General features: G+C 37.5%; 1 protein-coding gene across 1 annotated transcript in view; it reads left to right on the forward strand.

The window, feature by feature from the left end:
• GUCY1A2 (guanylate cyclase 1 soluble subunit alpha 2) overlaps window positions 1–19,681 on the forward strand; it is a 469,674-nt gene that overhangs the window by 393,689 nt on the left and 56,304 nt on the right. The window contains exon 7 of the mRNA XM_055547771.1: window positions 7,395–7,549. Within this exon, the coding sequence (XP_055403746.1) occupies window positions 7,395–7,549 (155 nt within the window). The remainder of the gene's footprint in view (window positions 1–7,394; window positions 7,550–19,681) is intronic.

Here is a 19,681-nt window from a genome sequence, read left to right on the forward strand (position 1 = left end):
GTGTATTCATTAGCCCCAGGTCTAAAGAAAAGCCAGTTCTCTCAGGCAAGATACATTGTTGCGCAAGGCTTAAGGAAAGCATAAGGGAGAATCTTCACCTCCTCCTTAAAGGACCCTGGACTGCCTATCAACCTGCCTAAGTTAGCTCTCAGCACCAGGGTCTTTTCCAATGAGTTGGCTCTTCGCATCAGGTGGCGAAGTATTGGAGCTTCAGCTTCAGCATCAGTTCTTCCAGTGAATATTCAGGTTTGATTGGTTTGATCTCTTTGCTGCCCAAGGGACTCTCAAGAGTCTTCTCCACTGCTATCTATTTACTAAATTATAATAAGCATGTGATTTCATCCTTCACACCATAAGCTTTGCAATGGCTACCACCAAGTGTGGAAAGGGAAATTTTTTTTTTTTCAGTGCCTACCGTTGTCTTATAGTTTACCTCATTTGATTTTGCCAGCAGCCCCTCTGAAAAGGTACTATGATTATTATTTTACACATAACTTTTGATAGGCTAGTTAACTTGACTAAAACCACATAGCTAGTGAACAGAAAGACTTGAGTCCTTGTTTTGCAAATGACAGAATAAAAAAGATGACACAATTAAGGAATGCATTGACTCATAACTGAAAAGCTAAGAGGTAGGACTAACTTCACCTGAGGCTAGAGACAACTAAAAATATGATGTTACTATGACTTTGATTTCTCTTTTGTTCCCTTTGGTTTGCCTACTCAATGTTAGTTTCCTCCTCAGGTTCCATAAGGTGGCCCCCTGAAGCTCCAAGCCTCAACATCATAGTTCCAAAATGGAACACTGTGTTCTGTTCAAAATGTGTAACACACCGTCTTGGGGAAAAGAGGTCTCTTCTTGTAGCTCTCACATAATTTCTGAGATTCTCTCTCCCATTAGCTTAAATTTGTTCATGCTTCTCCACACTAAATCTTTCTGACTGGCGTACATCCTCAAATTGTGTAGTATATCCAATGTCTCTGTGTTTTTACTCTTGTTAATGACCTCACTTAAAATGCCATTTAAAATTTTTAAATTAATTACTAACACTGGAGGACTGACACACACTTACCAGTCAGGGCCTACTCCTGGACCTGGAGTAGGAGAAAGAAAATGGCCTAAAGAAAATCATAGTGCTATTGGCTTGAGAATGCTTTCCACTGTCAAGTAGATAATGGAACTGGGGATGCTTATAAAGTCTATACCTTTTAGGTTATTCAACAAAACTGCTACTGCTGCTGCTAAGTCGCTTCAGTCGTGTCCGACTCTGTGCGACCCATAGACGGCAGCCCACCAGGCTCCGCCGTCCCTGGATTCTCCAGGCAAGGACACTGGAGTGGGTTGCCATTGCTTTCTCCATTGTGTGAAAGTGAAAAGTGAAAGTGAAGTTGCTCAGTCGTGTCTGACTCGTAGCGACCCCATGGACTGCAGCCTACCAGGCTCCTCCATCCATGGGATTTTCTAGGCAAGAGTACTGGAATGGCTTGCCATTGCCTTCTCCGATTCAACAAAACTACCCAAACATAATCTCTGCTTTCGATCTACAGCTAGCATTTAATGGATAGAGGCCAGGGACTCTTAGCATCCTATAATGTACAATACAACTTCTCCCTGAAAGGAATTATCTGACCCAAAATGTCAACAGAACTAAGACTGAGAAATCTTATTCTGTATGATCTGCCAGGCATACTCCCTCAGCTTTATTCCCTGTCTCTCTCTCTTACTTTTTCTTTAAGCAAGAGCCACATTGAATTGCCTTCCTTCAGTGCTGAAATGTACCAAATCTCTTTAGGTTTTAGGATCTTTGCCTGTTATTTTCATTCTACCTCCCACTCCTCTAACTATAACTGTGCCACCCCTCTCCACGTAGCCAAAATCATTCCTTCTTCAGCACTAAGCTTAAAGATTATTTAAGGGCGATTTCATGTCCCTGACTTGGTCAACCCTACCCCTCTACTGCCTACATACTGCCTTCTTTTTTAAAAAACTTTTTTTAAGTGCTTTTAAAAAAACACTTCAATTGTTTAGCATTTACTATAATTTCAATTAACTACTCTTTTACTTCAAATGAAAACTCCCAGAAGAAAGGGTACATACATTTTTGGTTCTTCTTTATACTCTGAGTATCTAGTAAAGCATCTGGGTGGCATTTCAGGTGAGGCTATTAACATGAGTGAAAACTCAGAGGCATGGGTATACTAGGCATTTGGGGGATATGGTGAGTAGGCCAGTTAGAAAGATTTAGTGTGGAGAAGCCAGGTGGCACTAGTGGTAAAGAACCCACCTGCAAATGCAGGAGACATAAGAGATGCAGGTTTGATCCTTGGGTCAGAAAGACCCCCTGGAGGAGGGCATGGCAACCCACTCCAGTATTCTTGCCTGGAGAATTCCTATGGACAGAGAAACCTGGCAGGATACAGTCCGTAGGGTCACAAAGAGTCAGACATGACTGAAGCTACTGAGCACACACACAAGCATGAATAAGGATGGAAGAGGGGTAGAAGTCTTCTGATCCTGGACTTAATGAATGTATAACTTCTTTTTTTTTTTTTTTTTTTTTTGAGTTTCAATTGTAAAGTGCTAGTCCTTCTGTGTATGTAAAGTAGGCAGACCAGTTTAAATCTTTTTTTTTTTTTTTCCTAAACTGTATTCTTTGGTCTGATAGGCCTTGTAAAAACAGCCCAAGAATATATATATATTTTAGTTTGGGTGTTTTTTATAGTGCACTAAACCCAGAGTCAATTAACCTATGGTCCATAGCTAGCTCTAACACTAATTTGTTCTTTTCATTGTGCTTCTTTTGACTTTAGTTTATTTATAAATTGAGGGAGCTAGACTAATGGATCTGTGCTGCCCTCCCAATCTAAACATTCCTACTTAACTAAATCAGAACAGTTTTGACTAGCTGAGATTGAACTATGTAAATCTTCTCTTTTTAAGAGTTTTCAAAGAAATATTATCTTAAAATGCAGTTGTTTATGTTACTTGGCAAATAATAAGTAGAGTATAATGAAAATAACTGGACCTTTTGATTATTGGGAATTTTGGTATACCCCTAAGTTTTGCATTATTCCATACACTTCATATAAGTATAGAAGATTGAGTAATAGATATCCTAACTTCAAGATAGATCTTAAAGTTATTGTGTTTTTCAATAAATCCCTAAGACAAGCACAATTTTTTTCATAAACTTTCTCTAAAAAGTGAAGTCTAGTGTTATTCACCAAAGCACTGATCTTATTAAAGCATGTATTGTATATCTGTTTAATGCAGGGTTTCTCAATCTCAGCACTATTGCTATTTTGGACTGGAAAATTCTTTCACATGAGGAAGGTATCCTGGGAATCTCTGTGAATGTGAAAGTCGCTCAGTCATGTCTGACTCTTTGTGACCCCATGGACTATACAGTCCATGGAGTTCTCCAGGCCCTAATACTAGAGTGGGTAGCCTTTCCCTTCTCCAGGGGATCTTCCCAACCCAGGGATCGAACCCAGGTCTCCTACATTGCAGGCAGATTCTTTACCAGCTGAGCCACAAGGGAAGCCCTAGCTCTACTGAAAAGATGCCAGTAGTAGTTCTCCATACCAGTTGTGGAAAAAAAAAAAAAACCTCCCCAAACATTGTCAAATGTCTACTGAGGGGCACAGATGGCCCCAGTTGACAACTACTGGTTTAGTGCAAAGAAATCCTCTTTAACTAGAGTATACTGACTAGATGGATGCAAATGTTATTGATGGTTAACCAATTGAAGTTTAATCTTGCCAAAATGAATCTAAATCCCTCACTGCCAGTTAAAAGTAGCTCTCTCCTTTGCCTACCTGCTACATGCTTTGGGCAGATTCTGAATGTGGCAATCAGTGATTTCTTTATAACGTAACAATTACTAGGAAATCTCAAAAAGTTGTTTAGAAAAGTAAAAATAAAATAATGAATAGAGTCTTATGATTAAGCCTGTAAGTTCTTAACGGTATCTCCTTACATCCAAGAGTAAATAATTTTCTGAGTCCTGTTCCATTATAAATAGTGACAGAAACAGTGAATCTGAGCAATGTTTGTATTTGTTGATATTCTTGTGCATATTTTATAGTAGTCTTCTAAGAGATAAGGGTTTTTCAAAATTACCATTTCTCCATCAACCTTTCTCAAGAATACTGGGGGTTTTGTCTTCAGTATTTTTTGGTTATAATAATTATCATTATGATAATTTGGTTTTAAAACAAGAAACAGCTTCAGGTCTTTTGAAATGAGGCAGAGGTGAAACCATATAACCCTTCCATATAGTTTGTCTGAGGTATGGAGTCTTCTTCTGAGACTGAAAACACAGAATATAGAGGCTGTACAATGTGTCTACTTGATAATTTCTGCTGTCTTTCCACTTAAAAAGATCACAGGTCCAACCTGACATCTTTATTTGTCAACACTTAGTTATCAATAACTTGACAATATTTAAGGTCTGGATGTTTTTAGGCAGTCCTAAAATTAATTTAATATAATAAACCCTCTGAAAACAAATAGAAGCCCAAAGATATATAATAATATTTTGTCAAAATGCCTTGCTAATATTAGAAAACAGTGCTTTATGCTTGTTTATAAGGAATACTGCTGCTAAGTCGCATCAGTCATGTCCGACTCTGTGCGACCCCATAGATGGCAGCCCAACAGGCTCCTCTGTCCCTGGGATTCTCCAGGCAAGAACACTGGAGTGGGTTGCCATTTCCATCTCCAATCATGAAAGTGAAAAGTGAAAGTGAATTCACTCAGTCGTGTCCAACTCTTAGCGACCCCATGGACTGCAGCCCACCAGGCTCCTCTATCCATGGGATTCCAGGCGAGAGTACTGGAGTGGGGTGCCATTGCCTTCTCTGATAAGGAATACTACCATTCATTATATAACTGAGCAGGACCCTAGGGGGTTTTCCTGGGACAGGCCTTCCCACATGTCCTCTCTGAGGTACCTAGATAATAATGTTTGATGTGCATTTCCTGGGTTTCACAATTATGAACCCCTGCCCCTCACCAAATGGAAGCTGTTAACTACTTCATGATCATGAACACATAGCCCTAGTGCCTGATAATGTTAACTGCTGTGACATCACCCTGTTACCTCACCATCAGCCAATCAGAGAACTCTGCATGAACTGATCACATACACATACCTGGCAACCCCCCTCCTTCACCTGACTTTTAAAAATGCTTTGCTGAAACACTTTGTGGACCTTGAAATTTTTTTGGAGCATGAGCTACCTGTCTCCTTGCATCACTCAGCAACAAAACTTTCTCTGCTTCAAACTCCAGCATTTTGGTTTGTTTAGCCTCACTTTGTGTCAGGCATAGGAGCTTATGCTAACAATTGCCTTTTTTAACGTTTAAATCCACATAGACAATCTCTCATGAGAAACAGGCTAAATTTTTAAGGTAACTTGCATTCCTAAAATAATATATGTCTCATCTCTGCTTCCACCAAATGTGGAAAAACAGGGGCTGCATTTATACTCCCACCATCAACAATTAAAAATATGGACAAAATGTACACAAGAACAGTTTCATGATGTTGGACATTAGGCAGTGGAAGGCAGTGGCGCCTGAGAGTCAAGAGAACAAGAGGAAACATGATTTCCCTGGCATGTTCTGGGGGGGTATGTTCAAGTTGTTCAGGGAAAGACAAATCAGGAGGAACTCAACAAACTCCCCAAGTTGAAGAGTTGAAGCTGAGAGTCTATGAAGACCAAGAAAGCTAGAATTCATGGACAGGGTACCCCTAAGAGAGTTGCACAGAGACTACCAGAGATCTTCCAATGGGCCTCCTATATGTTCCTTAAATTACCGATAATTGTTTGTATGTGACAAAACTACCTTAGCCCAGTGGGGAAAAAACACCTGAAAAGATTAAGAAAAAAATTCCCAGAATTCACACAGGACTTGGAAAAAATGACTAATCCCACCAGGAAGACTGAAAAACCTCATAAATCATATGCATTTGGTATAATACTCAGAAGGTTCTTCCCTCAGTAGTGGGAAATAATTAGTCTCACATGAAACACAGCTCATGACTTGCCTAACAAATTTTAAAAAGCAAGACTTGGAAGAAAAAAGAAAAACTGTTTCCAAGTACCTTGACCCCATCCAAGGACAAAGCTCAAGAATATATATAAGAATATAAAAATAACCAGCATTCAACAAAGTCAATTCATGATATCTAACCAAAAATTACTAGGCAGAAAAGCTGAAAAATATAACCCATAATAATGAGAAAAATTGGTCAATCAAAATTGATACAGAACTGGAGCCTATGGTAGAATTAGTAGGCAAAAGTATTAAAACAGTTATTTTACTAGTATTCTGTATGTTCAAAAATTAATTTGATACCTGAAAGATTTTTTTAAATGTTCAAATTGAATGTTGAGAAATGAAAATCACAATATCTAAAAAGAAAAATGCATTGGATGTGATTAGCAAAAGATAAGGTTTTACAAAGAGAAGATAAGTAAATTTAGAAATAGAAATCTAAAATAGAGATGAAAATATTTTAAATGAATAGATAAAAAGAAATATAAACATTTAATTTACAATTATGTTTAATGCTATGAAGGAAAAAGGAAGGTTTTATGTGAGAATAACTGGAGGGAGAACATTTAGAGCATATTAGGTACAAATAAACCTGATTTAACATGAAACACAACTGGATTCATGTAGAAAATTAAATGTAGTGTTTTTTCTTATAATAAACCATTCATTGATTTTTTTCCCACAACATCTGTGTTCACTGATAGTATAATAGTCCAGATATGGCTGATAAAAATGACTAAGACCCCAAGTTCCTGACTTTGAGAAGCTAGGAATCTAATAGTTCAGCAGTACCTAGACAGTGTATTAAAAAGCAGAGGCATCACTTTGCCGACAAAGGTCTGCATAGTCAAAGCTATGGCTTTCCATAAAGAAGACTGAGCACCAAAGAATTGATGCTTTCAAGTTGCAGTGCTTGTGAGCACTCTTGAGAGTCCCTTGGACAGGAAGGAGATCAAATGAGTCAATCCCCAAAGAAATCAACCCTTTCAGATTCATTGGAAGGACTGATGCTGAAGCTGAATTTCCAATATTTTGGTCACCTGATGAAAAGGGCCAACTCACTGGAAAAGACCCTGATTCTGGGAAAGATTGAGGGGAAGGAGCAGGTGAGATGGTTGGATGGCACCACTGACTCAATGGACATGAGTTTGACCAAACTCTAGGAGATGTTGAAGGACAGGGAAGACTGGCATGCTGCAGTCCATGGGGTCACAAAGAGCTGGACACGACAAAGCAGCTGAACAACAGTAACAACCTCTCATTAAAATAATTGCATACCAAATGAAAACATAAGCATATCCTTTTTCTTTTTCCTTTTCTTTTTTAGATGAGGATAGGCATTCACTCAGGCTCTGTGCTGGCTGGAGTTGTTGGGGTAAGAATGCCACGATATTGCCTGTTTGGAAATAATGTCACTCTGGCAAGCAAATTCGAATCAGGAAGTCACCCTCGACGCATCAATGTCAGCCCAACCACTTACCAGTAAGTGTTCTTTGCCTTTGCCTAATGCTAATAGCCTGTCACTTGTGACACTCTATTTTTTCTTGATCCTGTTATTCTCTAATAATGAGTAGATCCATCCAGTCTGAAAGATAGCAATTACGACACAAAATTTAAATTGCACCCTAAGAAAGGACACAGAAAACTTGACTTGATTGAGAGATAAATCAGGTTTGTCATTTCCCACAGTCTCTGTCCTTCTTAGGTATTCCTGTTTAAAATACAGGAGAGAAAATATTAAGAGTCTGCATCACACTGGAAATTCTAATACTTTCAAAATGTTCCTCAATGTTTATAAAAGTCATTTAACTTTGGATAGAAAAGATATTTGTCTCTTTTATTTTTCTGGATAGTGAATATAAATAGGGACTCTAAATATATACTGGGTACAGAGTAAAACTTCAAACTTTATCTATCTTAAAGGTCATATCTGACAACTCTACACATTTTGACAGCTGAAATCAACTTATTTTGTGCCTGGTAGATGTCATCTCACCCACTAGATATTAAGCTCCATATGGGCAGAGACAAGTCTGTTCACTACTATATCTCCAAAACTTACAAAAAATGTTTAGCACATAATAAGCCCTCTATAAATATTTATCAAATTAGTGAACAAATGCATTGGTAAGATAAACATCTCTATACTAAGAAAGCAGTATGAATATCTCCTGATTGGTTTTGGCTAAATGTTAAGTAATGTGTGTGTGTCTGTGTGTTTAAGTCACTCAGCCATGTCTGACTCTTTGCGACCTCATGGACTATACAGTGCATGGTGCATGGAATTCTCCAGGCCAGAATACTGGAGTGGGTAGCCTTTCCCTTCTTCAGGGGATCTTCCCAACCCAGGGATCGAACCCAGGTCTGCCACATTGCAGGCGGATTCTTTACTAGCTGAGCTACAAGGGAAGACCAATGTTAAGTAAGCTTTGGTGTAAAAACTGTTTCACTAGTTCCATGATTTAAATGACTCAGGTATCACGTTCTTAAAACTGTAAAGTAGAAATAGTGCCAAAGATATTTTTTATTAACATGGCTACCACGTTTACTTAGGTTAACAACAACAGCAAAAATCCCAGGAGCAGAAAGCTTAAATATATACGTAATAAATGTTGGTTTATAATAAGAAACAAAATGGTGGTATTTTGAAGCTTTTGATATCACATCTATATAAAAGGAAATTAAGTTTTTTTTAGATGAAAGATATATATTTCCTGATTCCTGAGGAGCACATGAGAAAGGGAAGAAATTACAAATATAAAAGCAAGAAAATGTTTCCTAAGAACTACATGTCATTTTAGGGTATTTATATAAGGGTATTGCCTCTTTTCAGTTTCTCCCAATTTTTCTGACACAATTTTGGGCATAATATCGATGATCTCACAAAGATTTCCATATTAAACCTCTTCAAAACTTCAGCACTGATCTGAAGCTTCTCTAGATCTGTGTACTTTGGGCTCTAGACCACAGGGTAAGGAAAATTCCTGAAGATCAACCCCCAAACATATATCCTTTTACCATGGTTATGATTTTTCCCATCATGGAGCTAATATTTATGTTTCCTGTTTGTATAAGTCACTGTAGATTTACAGAAACTCCATTATTTAAAAACTGATGTGTAAAGAATGGATCAACCATGCAAGGAGCTCATACCCTAAGCTTAACTGTCATTGCTCTAGCTGGCTTTATTTACATGTAACCAATAAAGGAAACCCCACAAGTCACACAGAGTCTGAGCATGTTGGTGCTGTCTTTAAATTTTCATAATCTTTATCACATTGGTGGAAGTTTGTAATGATACTTGGTGATCTATAATGTCTAAAAAATTGAGTCATTTCAAATATAACAAGCATTGAAACCTTTTATTCTATTATGATCTGCCCCACCTCCAACAACTTCCCCCTGATAAAAACATAAATGGGGCATAGATGAACAGGTTGAGCTGCCATCTGTGTAGACTGTGAAAGATACTGGTCCCAAATCTTGTAATTTCTACTAATACTTTATTTAATATTCCAAGCACTATGATAGGCACTAATGTTACAACAATAAACAGCATAAATATGATCTCCATCTTCGTGGAGGAGACCACAAACCAAAAGGTAGATGTATGAAAGTAAACACTTTATTACAATAGACTAGTACTGAGGTCAAGAAACCCTGAACACAGTATTAGAATAAGAGGAGGAGTAGACTAAAATAAGGATGAAGAAAAAGATAGACTGAAATCAGACCAACTGAAGCTATAATACATGTTAAGAAGTTTCAACTTAACCCTAAAAGCAAAGAAAGACATTGAAGAGTTGTAAGCATAGGTGTGACTTGGCCAGATTTGTACTTTAAAAAGATTTCCAAGGTTGTAAAAAAGAGAACAGATTAGGAAGGGCACCAATCCAGTGATTGAAAGGAAGTAGTCATTCTCATTTCCTTGATGGAAATGTAGCTAATTACTGAGATACTAGAATCCAAACTATTTGATGTTTCAACTTGTCTTCCCATGTTTTAGAAGAGCAGTTGGACCAGTGACTGTTAACATCCATTTTTATCTGCATGTTGTGTGCTAAGTCACTTCAGTCGTGTCTGACTCTTTGCAACCCTATGGACTGTAACCTGCCAGGCTTCTCTGTCCATGGGATTCTCCAGGCAAAAGATTGGAGTGGGTTGTCATGCCCTTCTCCAGGGGATCTTCCCCACCCAGGGATCAAACCCATGTCTTTTATGTCTCCTGCATTGGAAGATGGGTTCTTTACCACTAGGGCCACCTGAGAAGCCCATTTTCATCTGAAAGTGAAAGTCGCTCAGGCATGTCCAACTCTTTGTGACCCCATGGACTACACAGTCCATGGAATTCTCCAGGCCAGAATACTGGAGTGGGTAGACTTTCCCTTCTCAGGGAATCTTCCCAACCCAAGGATTGAACCCTGGTCTCCCGCATTGCAGGCGGATTCTTTACCAGCTGAGCCTCAAGGGAAGCCCAAGAATGCTGGAGTGGGTAGCCTATCCCTTCAGCGGATCTTCCCAACCTAGGAATCAAGCAGGGTCTCCTGCATTGCAGGCAGATTCTTTACTAACTGAACTATCAGGGAAGCCTTCCCCGCCCCCCCGCCTTGGAAACCATCAAAAACAATTTACTTTGGTTCTTGATAAGTTTCTAGAACACTAAATATAGGTATATGATCTCAGTTGACTGGGTTTTCAGATTATGGATGTATTTGTGACTAATACAGAAAGCACATTTGTGCTTTCTGTTGGTTTTATACATACCAATTACACTTCAGCTATGTACAATTGTTCTATTTCACATACTATAGGTGACTTATGAATCCACAGGTATAGAGTATACTTCCCTTTCCGTTTTACTCATAGTGAAATTCCTGATGGACTTTTCAGGGACATTCCCTATGAGGAAATATAAACATAAAACTGAAGTTAAAGCAAATAGAAATTTGTGAAATAAAACTAAGTATTAAGCTCCTAAGAGCTGGAAATTTCCAATTGTACTTCCTGAATTAAATGCTGTAAAGTGTCCAATATTGGCTGGTTATTTTGAAATTTTCAGACAAGTTTTTTTAAAAAAAAAATTTAACATTTTAATTTTATTGGAGTATACTTGGTTTACAGTGTTGTGCTAGTTTTAGATGTACAGCAAAGTGATTCAGCTATATGTATAAATATATTCATTCTTTTTTAGATTCTTTCCCATATAGGTTATCACAGAATATTTGATAGTTTCCTGTGTCTTGTTGGTTATCTATCTTATATATAGTAGAGTGTATGTGTTCATCCCAAGTTCCTGATTTGTTCCCCATGACCCACGTTTCCATTTGATAACTGTAAGTTTGTTTTCAATATCTTTAAGCCTGCTTCTGTTCTGTAAATAAGTTGATTTGTATCTTTTTAAAAACTAGATTCCATATGTAAGTATACCTTATGTACCACCTCTATTCATTCCTCTGTTGATGAACATTTAGCTTGCTTCAATGACATGGCTGTTTGTAAATATTGCTGCAGTGAATGTTGGAGTACATGTATGCTTTTGGATTATGGTTTTCAATGGATGTTTGCCCAAAAGTGAGATTGATAGGTCATTATGGTAGTTCTATTTTTAGCTTTTTGAGGAACCTCCATACTGTTCTCCATAGTGGTTGTACCAATTTACATTCTCACCAACAGTATAGAAGGGTTACCTTTTCTCCATACCCTCTCCAGCATTATTTGTATATTTTTTTTGACAAATTCTTTTAATTGGAGTATAGTTGCTTTACAATACTGTGTTAGTTTCTGCTGTACAACAAAGTGAATCAGATAAGCTATAGGTATATATATCCCCTCCTTCTTGGACCTCCTGTCCACTCCCTCCCCAACCCACCCATCTAGGTCATCACAGAGCACCAAGCTAAGCACCTTGTGCTACAGAGCAGGTTCCCACTAGCTCTCTATTTTACACATGGTAAAGAGTATGTGTCTCTTTTCATCTCCCAGTTGATCTCACCAGCACCTTCTCCACCTATATCCACATGTCTGTTTTCAACATCTGCATCTCTATTCCTGCCCTGCAAATAGGTTCATCTATACTAGTTTTCTAAGGGATTCCTGCACACAGTAGTAGACATAATGGTCATCTGAGTTAAATTCACCCATTCCATTCCATTTTAGTTCGCTGATTCCTAGTATGTCGACGTTCACTCTTGCCATCTCTTGTTTGACCATTTCCAAGTTGCCTTGATTCATGGACCAAGATAATCACGATGGTGTGATCACTCACCTAGAGCCAGACATCCTGGAATCTGAAGTCAAGTTGGCCTTATGAAGCATCACTACGGACAAAGCTAGCAGAGGTGATGGAATTCCATGTGAGCTATTTCAAATCCTGAAAGATGATGCTGTGAAAATGCTGCCCTCAGTATGCCAGCAAATTTGAAAAACTCAGCAGTGGTCACAGGACTGGAAAAGGTCAATTTTCATTCCAATCCCAAAGAAAGGCAATGCCAAAGAATGCTCATACTACTGCACAATTGCACTCATCTCACACGCTAGTAAAGTAATGCTCAAAAGTCTCCAAGCCAGGCTTCAGCAATACGTGAACAGTGAACTTCCTGACGTTCAAGCTGGTTTTAGAAAAGGCAGAGGAACCAGAAATCAAATTGCAAACATTCGCTGGATCATGGAAAAAGCAAGAGAGTTCCAGAAAAACATCTATTTCTGCTTTATTGACTATGCCAAAGCCTTTGACTGTGTGGATCACAATAAACTGTAGAAAATTCTGAAAGAGATGGGAATACCAGACCACCTGACCTGCCTCTTGAGAAACCTATATGCAAGTCAGGAAGCAACAGTTAGAACCAGACATGGAGCAACAGACTGGTTCCAAATAGGAAAAGGAGTATGTCAAAGCTGTATATTGTCACCCTGCTATTTAACTTATATGCAGAGTACATCATGAGAAATGCTGGGCTGGAAGAAGCACAAGCTGGAATCAAGATTGCTGGGAGAAATATCAATAACCTCAGATATGCAAATGACACCACCCTTATGGCAGAAAGTGAAGAGGAATTAAAAAGCCTCTTGATGAAGGCAAAAGAGGCGAGTGAAAAAGTTGGCTTAAAGCTCAACATTCAGAAGAGGAAGATCATGGCATCTGGTCCCATCACTTCATGGGAAATAGATGGTGAAACAGTGTAACAGTGTCAGACTTTATTTTGGGGGGCTCGAAAATCACTGCAGATGGTGACTGCAGCCATGAAATTGAAAGACGCTTACTCCTTGGAAGAAAAGTTATGACCAACCTAGATAGCATATTGAAAAGCAGAGACATTATTTTGCCAACAAAGGTCCATCTACTCAAGGCTATGGTTTTTCCAGTGGTCATGTATGGATGTGACAGTTGGACTGTGAAGAAGGCTTTGCGCCGAAAAATTGATGCTTTTTAACTGTGGTGTTGGAGAAGACTCTTGAGAGACCCTTGGACTGCAAGGAGATCCAACCAGTCCATTCTGAAGGAGATCAGCCCTGGGATTTCTTTGGAAGGAATGCTGCTAAAGCTGAAACTCCAGTACTTTGGCCACCTCATGTGAAGAGTTGACTCATTGGAAAAGACTCTGATGCTGGGAGTGATTGGGGGCAGGAGGAAAAGGGGACGACAGAGGATGAGATGGCTGGATGGCATCACTAACTTGATGGACGTGAGTCTGTGTGAACTCCGGGAGTTGGTGATGGACAGGGAGGCCTGGCATGCTGCAATTCATGGGGTCACAAAGAGTTGGACAAGACTGAGCAACTGAACTGAACTGAACTGACACTGGTTTTCTAGATTCCAAATATATGCATTAATATATGATATTTTTCTCTCTCTCTTTGCCTTGTTTCTTCTGTATGACAGTCTCTAAGTATAGCCACATCTCTGAAAATGGCACTATTTTGCTCCTTTAAATGGCTAAGTAATATTCCATTGTGTATGTGCAACAAATCTTCTTCATCCAATCTTCTGTTGATGGCCATTTAGGCTGCCACCATGTCCTGCCTATTATAAATAGTGCTGCAATGAATATTGTTATACATGTGTCTTTTTGCATTGTGGTTTTCTCAGAATATATAACCAAGAATTGGATTTCTGGGTTATATGGGACTTTTATTTTTATTTTTATTATTTTTTTAATTTATTTTATTTTATTTTTTAACTTTACAGTATTGTATTGGTTTTGCCATATATCAACATGAATCCACCACAGGTATACAGGTGTTCCCCATCCTGAACCCTCCTCCCTTCTCCCTCCCTGTACCATCCTTCTGGGTCACCCAGTGCACCAACCCCAAGCATCCAGTATCCTGCATCAAACCTGGACTGGTGACTCGTTTCATATATGATATTATACATGTTTCAATGCCATTCTCCCAAATCATCCCACCCTCTCCCTCTCCCACAGAGTCCAAAAGACCGTTCTCTACATCTGTGTCTCTTTTGCTGTCTCGCATACAGGGTTATTGTTACCATCTTTCTAAATTCTATATATATGCATTAGTATACTGTATTGGTGTTTTTCTTTCTGGCTTACTTCACTCTGTATAATAGGCTCCAGTTTCATCCACCTCATTAGAACTGAAACAAATGTATTCTTTTTAATGGCTGAGTAATACTCCATTGTGTATATGTACCACCGCTTTCTTACCCATTCATCTGCTGATGGACATCTAGGTTGCTTCCATGTCCTGGCTATTATAAACAGTGCTGCGATGAACGTTGGGGTACACGTGTCTCTTTCAATTCTGGTTTCCTCGGTGTGTATGCCCAGCAGTGGGATTGCTGGGTCATAAGGCAGTTCTATTTCCAGTTTTTTAAGGAATCTCCACACTGTTCTCCATAGTGGCTGTACTAGTTTGCATTCCCACCAACAGTGTAAGAGGGTTCCCTTTTCTCCACACCCCCTCCAGCATTTATTGCTTGTAGACTTTTGGATAGAAACTATCCTGACTGGCGTGAAATGGTACCTCATAGTGGTTTTGATCTGCATTTCTCTGATAATGAGTGATGTTGAGCATCTTTTCATGTGTTTGTTAGCCATCTGTTTGTCTTCTTTGGAGAAATGTCTATTTAGTTCTTTGGCCCATTTTTTGATTGGGTCGTTTATTTTTCTGGAATTGAGCTGCAGGAGTTGCTTGTATATTTTTGAGATTAGTTGTTTGTCTGTTGCTTCATTTGCTATTATTTTCTCCCATTCTGAAGGCTGTCTTTTCACCTTGCTTACAGTTTCCTTTGTTGTGCAGAAGCTTTTAATTTTAATTAGGTCCCATTTGTTTATTTTTGCTTTTATTTCCAATATTCTGGGAGGTGGGTCATAGAGGATCCTGGTGTGATTTATGTCAGAGAGTGTTTTGCCTATGTTCTCCTCTAGGAGTTTTATAGTTTCTGGTCTTACATTTAGATCTTTAAAGCATTTGGCAAAATTCAACATCCATTTATGATAAAGACTCTCCAGAAAGCAGGAATAGAAGGAACATACCTCAATATAATAAAAGCTATATATGACAAACCCACAGCAAACATTATCCTCAATGGTGAAAAATTGAAAGCATTTCCCCTAAAGTCAGGAACAAGACAAGGGTGCTCACTTTCACCATTACTATTCAACATAGTTTTGGAAGTTTTGGCCACAGCAATCAGAGCAGAAAAAGAAATATAAGGAATCCAAATTGGAAAAGAAGAAGTAAAACTCTCACTGTTTGCAGATGACATGATCCTCTACATAGAAAACCCTAAAGACTCCACCAGAAAATTACTAGAACTAATCAATGAATATAGTAAAGTTGCAGGATATAAAATCAACACACAGAAATCCCTTGCATTCCTATACACTAATAATGAGAAAATAGAGAAATTAAGGAAACAATTCCATTCACCATTGTAACAAAAAGAATAAAATACTTAGGAAAATATCTACCTAAAGAAACTAAAGACCTATATATAGAAAACTATAAAACACTGGTGAAAGAAATCAAAGAAGACACTAATAGATGGAGAAATATACCATGTTCATGGATTGGAAGAATCAATATAGTGAAAATGAGTATACTACCCAAAGCAATCTATAGATTCAGTGCAATCCCTATCAAGCTACCAACGGTATTCTTCACAGAGCTAGAACAAATAATTTCACAATTTGTATGGAAATACAAAAAACCTCGAATAGCCAAAGCAATCTTGAGAAAGAAGAATGGAACTGGAGGAATCAACCTGCCTGACTTCAGGCTCTACTACAAAGTCACAGTCATCAAGACAATATGGTACTGGCACAAAGACAGAAATATAGATCAATGGAACAAAATAGAAAGCCCAGAGATAAATCCACGCACCTATGGACACCTTATCTTTGACAAAGGAGACACGAATATACAGTGGAGAAAAGACAATCTCTTTAACAAGTGGTGCTGGGAAAACTGGTCAACCACTTGTAAAAGAATGCACTGGGACGACCCAGAGGGATGGTACAGAGAGGGAGGAGTGTTCAGGATGGGGAACACGTGTATACCTGTGGCGGATTCATGTTGATATATGGCAAAACCAATACAATATTGTAAAGTTAAAAAATAAAATAAATTTAAAAAAGAAATAAAAATTAAAAAAAAAAAGAAACTAGAACACTTTCTAACACCATACTCAAAAATAAACTCAAAATGGATTAAAGATCTTAATGTAAGACCACAATATCTTTTTTAAAAAAATAATTTAATTTATTTTTGGCTGTGCTAGGTCTTAGTTGCTGTGCATGGACTTTCTCTAGTTGCTGTATGTGGGCTTCTCATTGAGGTGGCTTCTCTTGCTGTGGAGCACAGGCTCTAGGATGCATGGGCCTCAGAAGTTGTGACACGTGGGATTAGTAGTTGTGGCTCCTTGCTCTAGGTCACAGACTCAGTAGTGTGGTGCATGGGCTTAGTTTCTTCCTAGATCAGGGATCAAGCCATGTCTCCTGCATTGGCAGGTGAATTCTTTACCACTGAACCACCAGGGAAGCACTATTGTTTGTAGATTTTTGGTGATGACCATTATAAATGGTGTGAGATGATACTTCCTTAGTTTTGATTTGCATTTCTCTAATAATTAGTGATATCAAATATCTTTTCACATGCTGCTGACCATCTGTATGTCGTCTTTGTAGAAATGTCTACTTATGTCTTCTGCCCATTTTTTTGATTGGGTTTTTTGTTGTTTTGATATTGAGCTGCATGAGCTGTTTGTATATTTTGGAAATTAATCCTTTGTCAGTTATTTTGTTTGCAAAATAACTAAAGTCTGTCTTTTTATCTTATTTATGGTTTCCTTTGCTGTGTAGAAGCTTTTAAGTTTAATTAGGTCCAGTTTGTTTATTTTCACTTTTTTTTTTTTCATTACTCTACGAGGTGGTCAAAAAAGATCTTGCTGTGATTTATGTCAAAAGTGTTTTTCCTTTCTTTACCTCTAGAGTTTGATAGTGTCCAGTCTCCCATTTAGGTTTTTAATTTATTTTGAATTTATTTTTGGGTATGGTGTTAGGGAGTGTTCTAATATCATTCTTACCTGTTCAATTTTCTTAGCTCTACTTATTGAAAAAACTGTCTTTTCTCCATTCTATAGTCTTGCCTCCTTTGTCATACATTAAGTGAGCATAGGTATGTGGGTTTATCTCTGAGTTTTCCATCCTGTACCATTTATCTCTATTTTTGTGACAGTACTGTACAATCTTGATTATTGTAACTTTGTCGTATAGTCTGAAGTCATGGAGCCTGATTCCTCCAGCTTCATTTTCTTTCTCAAGTTTGCTTTGGCTATTTGGGGTCTCATGTTTCCATTCAAATTGTGAAATTTTTTGCTCTAATTCTGTGAAAAAACGCCATTGGTAGTTTTATAGAGATTGCACTAAAATCTGTATATTGCTTTGGGTAGTAATAGTCCTTTTTATGATGTTGATTCTTTCAATCCAAGAGCATAGTATATTTCTTCATCTCTTTGTGTTGTCTTTAATTTCTTTTATCAGTGTTTTATAGTTTTCTTAGTAAAGGTCTTTTACCTCCTCTCATAGGTTTATTCCTCAGTATTTTATTATTTTTGATGTAATAGTAAATAAGATTGTTTCCTTAATTTCCTTTTCTAATCTTTTGTTGTTAATGTATAGCAATGGAAGAGATTTCTGTGCATTAATATTGCATCCTGCAACTTTAGCCAATTCACCAATTAGCTTTAGTAGTTTTCTGGTGGCATCTTCAGGATATTCTATGTATAGTTTCACATCATCTGCAAACAGTACCACTTTTATTTCTTTTCCAATTTGTATTCTTTTTATTTCTCTTTTTCTCCTCTGGTTGCTGTGGCTAGGACTTCCAAAATTATGTTGAATAAGAGTGGCAAGAGTGAACATCTTTCTCTTGTTCCTGATCTTAAGAGGAAATGTTTTCAGTTGTTCAGCATTGAGAATGATATTTGCTGTGGTTTGCCATATATGGCCTTTATTATGTTGAAGTAGGTTCCTACTATTCCCAATTTCTGGAGAGTTTTTATCATAAATATGTGTTGAATTTTGCCCAAAACTTTTTCTGCATCTATTGAGATTATCATATTGTTTTATTCTTTAATTTATCAATATGGTGTATCACATTGATTGATTTTCATATGTTAAAGAATCCTTGAATCACTGGATAAATCCCATTTGATCATGGTGTATGATCCTTTTAATGTGTTGTTGGATTCTATTTCCTAGGATTTTGTTGAGGATTTTTGTATCTATGTTCATCAGTGTTATTGATCTGTAGTTTTCTCTTTTTTTGTTATATCTTTGTCTGATTTTCCTATCAGGATGATCATTGCCTCATAGAATGAGTTTGGGAGTGACCCTCCCTCTGCAATTTTTTAGATGAGTTTGAGGACAGGTTATATCTCTTCTCTAAATATTTGATAGATTTTGCCTGTGAAGCCATCTAGTCTCAGACTTTAGTTTGTTGGAAGACTCTTAATTAGAGTTTCAATCTCATTACTTGTAATTGGTCTATTTATATTTTCTGTTTCTTCCTGGTTCAGTCTTAGAAGTTTGTACCTTTCTAAGAATGTGTCCATTTCTTCAGGTTTGTCCATTTTATTGGCTTGTATTAGCCTCTTATGATCCTAGATATTTCTGTGGTGTCGGTTGTAACTTCTTTTTCATTTCTGATTTAACTGACTTGGGTCTTTTCTCTATTTTTCTTGATGATCTGTCTACTGTTTGTCAATTTTCTTTATTTTCTTGAAAACCAACTTTTAGATATATTTAATTTATTATGTTAGGTCTTGTTATCCTTTTATTCATTTCTATTTCACTTATTTCTACTATGATCTTTATGACTTATTTCTTTCTGCTAACTTTGGGTTTTGTTTTGTTTTGTTTGCTTTTATTATTATTGTTGATGTTGTTTTTGTTCTTTTTTACTCTAGTTGCTTTAGGTGTAGAGTTAGGTTGTTAATTTTCTTTTCTTTTCTTTTTTTTCCTTTGAGGTAGGATTGAATTGCTATCAGCTTTCCTTTTGCTGTGTCTCATAAGTTTGGGGTCATGATGTTTTATTTGTCACTTTATTCTATTTTTTTAATTTCCCCTTTGAAATCTTTGGTGAATTTTT

The sequence above is a fragment of the Bubalus kerabau genome, chromosome 15 (genome assembly GCF_029407905.1).
Source record: "Bubalus kerabau isolate K-KA32 ecotype Philippines breed swamp buffalo chromosome 15, PCC_UOA_SB_1v2, whole genome shotgun sequence".
Lineage (NCBI taxonomy): Eukaryota > Metazoa > Chordata > Mammalia > Artiodactyla > Bovidae > Bubalus > Bubalus kerabau.